Here is an 8300-nt window from a genome sequence, read left to right as displayed (position 1 = left end):
CGGGACATCCGGGCCGGGCTCCGGTCACGTGCGCCGCGGACGGAGGGGCGGGGCCGGAAGCGGCGGGGGCCGGGCCGGGCCGGGCCGGGCCGGCGGGCGGTGCTGGGGCGGAGGCGGCGGCGGCGGGGCCGGGGGCGGCCGGGGCAGAGCGGCGGGGCCCGGGCAGCCCGGGGCAGCGGCCGCCGCCATGAAGAAGCAGTTCAACCGCATGAAGCAGCTGGCCAACCAGACCGTGGGCAGGTGGGCGGCGGCGCCTCGGGCGGGTCGGGGCGCGGGGGGCTCCGCTCCGCGGTCGCGGCCCCGTTCGGGGGCCGAAGGCTCGGTGGGATCGCGGGGAACGCGAGGGGCGGCGGCGTTGGGGGCTCTGCCTCGCCGGGGGTCCCGGAGCCCTCGGGGGTCCCGCAGCGCCATTTGCATCGGGCGCTCTCGGCTGCGCTTCGGCGGCTTTCGCTTCCTTTCTTTGAGTATTTGCTTTATTTCTCGCTTTCTCTTACATCTCAGAAGACTTCGGAGAGCGCCTTCTCCAGGACTTCATGTGCCTTTCCTAGACTTAATTTTAACAAAGCTAACAGGAGCCCTGTAGGTATAATTGCCACCAGTTTCCAGCTGTCGGAGTCCGGGAAGATTTTTAACTCGGTTTAGGTAGTAACAAATCTGTGCCCAGACAGGGAAGTGTCCTGCAGCAGCAGCAGCTGTCTCTGAGCTAAACATGCAAATGTCACCGCACTGCTTTTCTAGCAGAAGTCAGTGCTTCCCTGCAGGAACTTCCTTCTGCTTTCAGTAGAGATTTAAGCTGAAAATCAGTTCCTGTATTGAGAATAAAAAATTGGAAGTCTGCACTGATACTGAAAGGATAAACTTATTATCTGAGTTTATGACTTGGTGTCCTCTTTTCCAATAACTCCCTTTATGGGGTGTTTATTTTCCTTGGAGCCCACACAACCCAGGGCAGGTGTGCCAGCTAATAAAGCCCAAGGAGGAGATTTTTAATAGGTTTGTTTTGCTATTAAAGAGGGAACAACTTCCCAACCAACCTCCACTCGTTCCCATTTCATATGAATCAATGGATTTTTTATGTTGTTGGAGGGATTATTGGCATTGCCTGTTTGCACGTGTCAGCCCCACAGCTCCAAATCCTGAGTGGAATTTGGAGTAATCCGGGTTGTACTGAGCAGGATCAGCAGCTTGGGGTGCTTTGTGCTCCCAGGGGCAGCGGTGAGTGGAATGTGGAGCAGTGATGAGGTGTGGGTGGGGAGGCTGCCACTGACCTTTGGCCTCTGGTGCAGGTGAGGGCTGCGGGGAGCTCGGGTGTGGTGTCTGGGCAGGTTCCTGTCACACACCTGTGCCCTGGCAGCCCAGGCATGCACACATGGCTTCCATTGAATGCCCACACTGCTGTCACTGGTTCTCATTAAAAACTGTATAAATGACACTGAGCCATTTGGTCTTATATGTTTGATTTTCATTAATTGTGATGTTTCATCTTGCTCAAATTTCATGTGCTAGTGAAGCATTCCTGTAGTCACCAGCAGCTGATTTTGTTACAAAAAGTAAAATCTCATAGTAGGGATGGATTTCAACAGGTTTCACTTTCAGGTATCAGGGCTGAGGCTCTCAAGTTTGGTTTTGAGAAGCACTGCAGGACTCACAGAAGACATGGCAGACACTCAGCAGGATCTCACAGGCAATGCTATACATTCTGTTGAGTTGTATTTTGTTCTGTTGAGTTGGTGCACTCATTCATTAGTTTTTTTCTCTGGGACCGAATGAGAAGACGAGTCCTGCTCAGGAGGATCCCTGTGGTTGTGTGGATGCCTGGAGAGGTGATGGCTCCTGGACCGTGGGGAGCCTGCAGGGGAGGAGCTGCTCTCCAGGAGAAGCAGTGCTGGAGATCTGTTCAGGATCTGTGCTGGGGTCACATCCCCTGGGGTGATCCCTGCCTGGCTGCTGTGTTCCTGGTGCTGTGTTTGGGAGGGGTTTCTCCTGCTCTGCTTTTCCCTCTCTCAGAGGTTGCTGGGTGTGGGAGAGCAGCCACGTTCCCCTGAGGTCAGCAGGGCTGGGCATGTGTCAGCACCAGGGTTGTTGCCTTAATGAGGCAGGAATGGCACTGCCCTTCTTCCAACCAGCTTCCAGGGGTGCCATCCTTGGACCCCAAACATCACCTGGCATCAGGGGAGTGACACCTTCATATGGGAAATTACAAAAGATGGGCAAGAGCTCCATCAAAGCCAAGCAACAGCATTTATGAGAAGTCTGAGTCCACAGATGGAATTATATGGAGTTATGAAATACATGTAGGAAACTAATTAAAGAGGGGATTAGCTCAGTGGAACAGGATTCCACAATAATTAATAGATGTGTTAAATATTTTGCATCAATTATCTCATGGATGTTCTTGGCTGCCTTAAGTGTTCAATCTGCTGCTGAGGACTTTATATTTCATATATTGGACAGATTTGTTGTCAGTGCTGCTGAGAGGAGCAGCACAAGCTCTGGGAAACCTAAAAAAGTGAAGTATCAGAGCTTGGGCCAGATGACTGAGGCACAACTTGGCACTGGAGGTGGCATCACAACGTTCTCAGGGCAGTGTTAGCTGGAGGAGGGAACTGGGAGTCCCAGTGTGTGCTGGTGCTCATGGCATCCTAAAGGCCCTCCCATCCAGTCAGGATAATTCCCAAAGAGCAGGGCTGGGACCTGAGGTGAGCAGAGGAAGGGCTTGCCAGGAAATCATTAGTTGAGCTGAATTAATGCATTGCCACAAAGTGGCATCTTGCCCACAGCAGGCACAGGGCTGATCATCCAGAGAAACAAACTCAGAGCTGACTTTATCTTCAGCTACATCCTGAATCCAGCTGCAAACAGCTGGGGAGCTTTAGTATGGATAAAAAAAATTAGTTGGGGGGGGAGTGGAGAAGAAAGGGATGACTTTAATTCTGAACTTCATGAATTTCAGGTGGCCTGTGATTCCTTAGAGGGCATGTGCTGGGATTGCTTTTCATGGGATTTCTGTTCTAATTCCTCTAAACCTTCATTTCTTTGGATGCCCAGGGCTTGTACCCACTGGGAACAGCTCTGTGTGTGCTTGGCCTGGGCACAGAGCCCTAGGCATGGCAGCTGGGGGCTGGTTTAGGACATGCTGTCTCACAGATTTGGGGAGGTGAGCTTGTACTCCTTGAACAGATCCTCACTCCAGCACAGCACCTGAGTGTTAGGCTCAGGAATTCAAATGTTATGTTTGATGTTAGCAAAGTAATTCTTCACGTATCTACAAGGGCTTGTCTTGGTTTCCATACCCTTTTGTAAATTACAAAGGAGACAGATTTGATTAGAAGCTTGGGAATATTCTCCTTTATGGCTGCAGTCATCCCTAATGAAAATAAATGTTCAGAGCTATTGTCATCAAAGCTTTGCACTGATACACTAATAAGCATTTGAACTACAGAGCTGAGTAATTTCCATGAGGAATGAGCCCATGGAGAGGTCTGGATCGTGCTGTTGGTTTACAGAGCTCAGGTTGGTAATTAATGACATTTCAGGCTGTGACAATCTCCATGAGTTGAGCTTCCAGCCTCTGGGGACCAACTGCTGCTGTTGTTGTTGCCATCAGGTTCTTTCTTCATCCTTTAGGTGCAATCCCTGAGTACCATTCTGACTAAAAATGATTCCAGACAACTGCTGGGGAGGTTTGGGTCTGCTGAAGTCACCCAAGATCAGACAGGTGGATTTTCTTACTGCTTTTGCTGGGAGAGATACTCGATCTGCCCTGAGGCTCTTGCAGTAATTTAAGCCAGGGACAGGCAGCTCTGACTAATTAGAAATCTGGAAGAGCCCACAGAGTGCCTCAGAAGGCTCTGGTTTTGTGCAAGAAGCTGACTTGCTGTAGCTTCTGTGCTTGTTTCCCACTGCTCAAACACAGCTCCTTGTGTACAAATAGGTTTTTCCAGGCCCTGTACTCATGGCATTGCTGTGACTCACCAGGAGTTTTGGAACATGACTTTTAATAGCTCATGTCCTGCATAAAAGTTACTGTGCTGAACTATATTTAGTTTTCTTCAAGCCCCTTGGCAATGTGCGAGTCTTGAGTTGGAACTGGAGTTGTAGCATAATTATTATATTAAAGCAAGTTATGTTAAAATGCCTGTTATCAAAATATTGTACAAGGAGGAGCTGCCTGCTTTTATCTGTACATGGAAAACCTGCTGGAAAGCAATAATTTCTAGTAATACTTCATGGAAAATGTGGATGGTCCAAATAATTCCTTTCTTTTTTCCTGCTAAAGCACTATCCATTGAGTCTTCTCTTTCCCAGAGTTGTTCTGTGTATTATTACTTAAGGAAGGTTTTTCAGCTTCTTCATGTTGTGTTGAAAGTACTTTGAAACTTGTTTTTTCGAGTGTCCAGCACGGTAAAACAAGAGTGCATCCATCTCTCTCAATGCTTCTATCAATATAACATTAACCCTACAGTGCCTTTTAATATAAAAGAATTTCTTCTTTAATGTTTTTTTCTGGTTTTGTGAGGGGGAAAAAATTTAGTATGACCCCAGTACATGAAAATTTCTGGCTCAGCCAAACATCCTTTAATAGAAGTTAAATCTGCTGGGTGTTATTTATTTGCACTGCTTGTTGTGTTTGGCAGAGATATTTGAAAAAGTGGTAAACAGTGTTGAAATATTTCATATTTACTGGGAGGTTGCAGGTTGGCATTTGTCTCCATCAGAACGCTCATGAAAAGAAAAATCTCATTTCAGTGTTTATAATCGTTATCTTAAGCATTTCCTGTTTATCTCCAAATGAAGTTCCAGGTCTCTAATTAGGAAATTGCATTAGATCTTTCTGGATGGCAGCTGAATCCAATGATGGGTTTCAAGGAGTCTGAGTGGATTTAATTAGGGGCATGTTTAATTAGGGGGATGCTGTTCCTGAGCAGGGGCAGGGTTTGGGGCTGCAGGTCAGGCACTGGTGGGGAATGGCAGCCCAGGGATCAGTCAGAATAAACATTTGTGGCTGGGGGATGGGGAGCATGGCTGGAGCTGCCTGGGCTGAAGGGACCTGGAGAATATTCCTTACCTGGCTGCCCTGGGGGTTCTGCACAGACCCAAAACTCAGCAATGTGGAGTTTCCATGCAAGGAAAGAGCTCAGTTACCCCAGCAGGGTCAGCAGAGTCTCTCTGTTGGTATCAGTGCATTTATCAGTTTCCTGCACCCTTTGGGGATCTCTGACACAATGTAATGGCTTGTGCAGCTTGGGAGTTGGATTTTTCTGCCAGGACAAACTTCCAATTTTAGAAAAACAGGCAGCTATTATGTGTTCTGTTTGGGGCTGCTGCTTGTGGCAAGACTTGGCACTGGTGGGGGTTTTGGGACTGTATTATCACAGTCATAAACCAGAGATTATAGAAATAATTCCAGAAATGGATGTTATAAACTGGATCCAAGCTGTGATCTAGATTGAATTTTGTGAGCATATCTATTAATCTCATTGATTAATGTTGCCTTCAAAGCAGTTTGCTGAATCCAAAGGAAAATCACCTTTAAAATCCCCTGAATTTACTGAAGGTGAGGGCTTTGTAGTGAGTTTATTCCCCTGTTCAGTCTCAGTGAGGAGCTTGGCAGCTGGGGAGACCCTTGAGGCTGAACTGGATTGCTCAGCTGCAACCCCTGCTAGGATCAGAGGTTCTGGCTGTGAACAGGAAAGAAAACAACATAATCTGGCCTAGTTCTGGTGTTTCCTTTAGGTTTTGTAAAGGCAGTGAGTTTATCAGGATCTCTTAATTCCTCATAGGCCAAGGTGATCTCATGTTTAAAGTCCAGGTCATCAAGAATCCTGAATATTAGGCATTAAGAAATTACGTTGTGTTTTTGAGAAACTTCTTTCTCGTGCCCTTACAAGGGCAGCACCAGGTTTGAAATCAATGAGTAAAAAGTTGCTCAGCCCTGAGTTTACAAGCCTCATTGCTTGTGATCTGCTTCCAGACCACATGAAACCTGGGAATGCCTTGCCTGGGCTGCCTGTGCCCTGCCCAGGTCCAGAAGCGTTGACGTGGGCAGGGTGTGATGCCCAGGGATCCCGTGGGTGGCATTTCCCACCTGTGTGCTCCCAGCTCTGAGCTGGCTTCTGACAGCACCAGCTCTGCCCAGTGTCCCACCTAACCTGTCCTGTGGCAGTGGCAAGCCATTCCCTGTGTCCTGTTCACTCCTTGGGAACATCTCCCCATCTTCCTTGTCAGCTGTTTCAGGTGCTGGAAGGCCACAATTAGGTCACCCCAAAGCTTCTCTTTCCCAGAGAAAACTAAACAACAAGTTAAATTTTGTTGATGTGAATAATAAACGTTGTGAATTCCAGTAGGAACCAGCTAAAGCCAGTTGGTGAAAAGAGAAAAGTAACTATATAACTCTGTGTCCCACTTGTGTGTCAGGTGCTGAGTGGGCAGTGGGTAAAATACTTGAGATTTTTGTTGCAGAAAAAGAAATGAAAAGATTCCAGGCTGAGGGATTGAGGTAGTATTAATTGCCTTCTTGCATGTGTGTGTCCTCTTCTCCTTTGACTCTGCTGGAGCTGCTGCTTGATGAAACAGATGAGAGGGCTGATAAAATATTCACAATCCAGACAGACACCGTGGCATCTGCTCTGGCTGGATCAGCTCGGGCTCGCTGTTCTGCCGGGGGTCAGGGCTGTGTGAGGATAAAGGGAGCCTCTGTCTCGAGAGAGCCTGGTCTTACAGTGCCTTAAAATGAAGAATCAAGTGTCCTGTTTCTGTGCAGGTGACTCTCAGGTGGTTTCAGGAGGGTTTGGGGTGAAGGGCAGTGCCAAAGCTGGCACAGCATGCTGGTGTCACAGCAGGTAACCAGAGCCTGGCTCACCATTCCCAGCCAGAGCTGCCCGGGGCAAGCAGAGGGAGCTGCAGGAGAGGGAAGGATATTGTCCATAGGGGTGAGGTGCATCCAGGGTGCAGCTTTTGGTGTCTGACATAACAGCAGGACAGGGAGGTAAAAGTGTACCTAAATCTGCTTTAGTGGCAGCAGCTCAGCTGAAGGTGCTTTTTTTCCTCGTGATATTTATTCATATAAACAAAGTAATTCCCGTCACAGATGATTCTTTGATTCTGACTTGAACTGATGGAGGTTCTTCAGAGTGAGTAACTTTAATATCAGGTTATGCCCAGAGTCAAAATCTTGAAATAGTAATGATTTGATCTGCTATAATAGCCAGCAGTGATGTAACAGTCTGTTTCAGCCTGATGCTGTAATGGGATACACTTGGAATTGAAGAAAGCAAATGTATTTCTTAGACACTTGCATGGTATTTTTAGGTTATGATAATGGATCTGTGGCCAGAGCTGCTTGTTAGAGGTCATTGTGTTAGCAGTGATGAAATGACAAATAACAGGATCTTTTTAGGAAGGGGTTAAATAAAAAGTTGTCTGTGTGTTAGAAGTGTTTTCTAATATTCTGCACAGATTCTAGAAAGGAAGGAATTGTAGCTTAAATGAAGTAGCTACAGTTTTTGGCATTTAGGAGAACCTCCAGCCCATGATACTGGGCCTTGTTTAAGGCAGCAGCTGGCCATGGCACAGCTCTGATCTGGAACTGTGGAAGTTGGATTAAACACCAGTTAAACTAGGTAAGGAAGTCTGATGTGATAATTTGGAATCAAGTGCCTTACAGCAGTTGGTGACATACCAAGTGATCTGCACAGATTACTCTGCTGGATCCCTCATTTTTCAGGCTGTTTGACTGCTGTAAGCACCAGTCTTAACCTCTGTCTCTTCCAACCCAAACCTTTCCAGGATTCTGTGGTTTTGATTAAAATCCATTCCTTAGGAACAAAACAGCCTCAGAACCTTGGAGTTTGAAGTTGCTATTCCATGGCTGATCCATAGGACAGTCGGGATTCTTGTGCAACTTCTCCTTGGCCAGAGCTGCTTCTCACCAGGAAACAGCTCCTCCAGGCTGGGCCAGCTGGGTGAGGTCACAGTGCTGCTCTGCCCGAGGTGGAGCCTGTTTTCCTGGACAGGGATTGTTGTCTGGAGCTAATTGCACTGCAGAGTGACAGGGACATCCTGGAGTGACTGCAGGGGAGTGAATCAAAGGGGTGCAGAATGGCCACATGGCCTTTGGGTCAGAAGGATCAATAGAGGAGGTTTTCCTTCTGTCTTGCAAATTGTCCTGTGCTCCACATCACTGTACTGAAATTTTTGTACACATAACCTCAGTGATCCCAGTCATCAGATCTTGATTCTCAAGATCCCAGTGATGCTTCCAGAGTGAAATTTAAAATTAATTAAAGGATTAAGTGATA

General features: G+C 47.5%; 1 protein-coding gene across 7 annotated transcripts in view; it reads left to right on the top strand.

Moving 5' to 3' along the window:
• Positions 1–74: 74 nt before the first annotated feature.
• ARHGAP17 (Rho GTPase activating protein 17) overlaps positions 75–8300 on the top strand; it is a 40663-nt gene continuing 32437 nt past the window's right edge. For all 7 annotated transcript variants that reach the window (XM_056503151.1, XM_056503145.1, XM_056503146.1 and 4 more), the window contains exon 1: positions 75–240. In XM_056503151.1, coding sequence (XP_056359126.1) covers positions 188–240 — 53 coding nt within the window. In that variant the 5' untranslated portion in view covers positions 75–187. The remainder of the gene's footprint in view (positions 241–8300) is intronic.

The sequence above is a fragment of the Oenanthe melanoleuca genome, chromosome 14, assembly GCF_029582105.1.
Source record: "Oenanthe melanoleuca isolate GR-GAL-2019-014 chromosome 14, OMel1.0, whole genome shotgun sequence".
Classification (NCBI taxonomy): domain Eukaryota; kingdom Metazoa; phylum Chordata; class Aves; order Passeriformes; family Muscicapidae; genus Oenanthe; species Oenanthe melanoleuca.
This window is presented reverse-complemented; position numbering and strand designations above follow the sequence as displayed.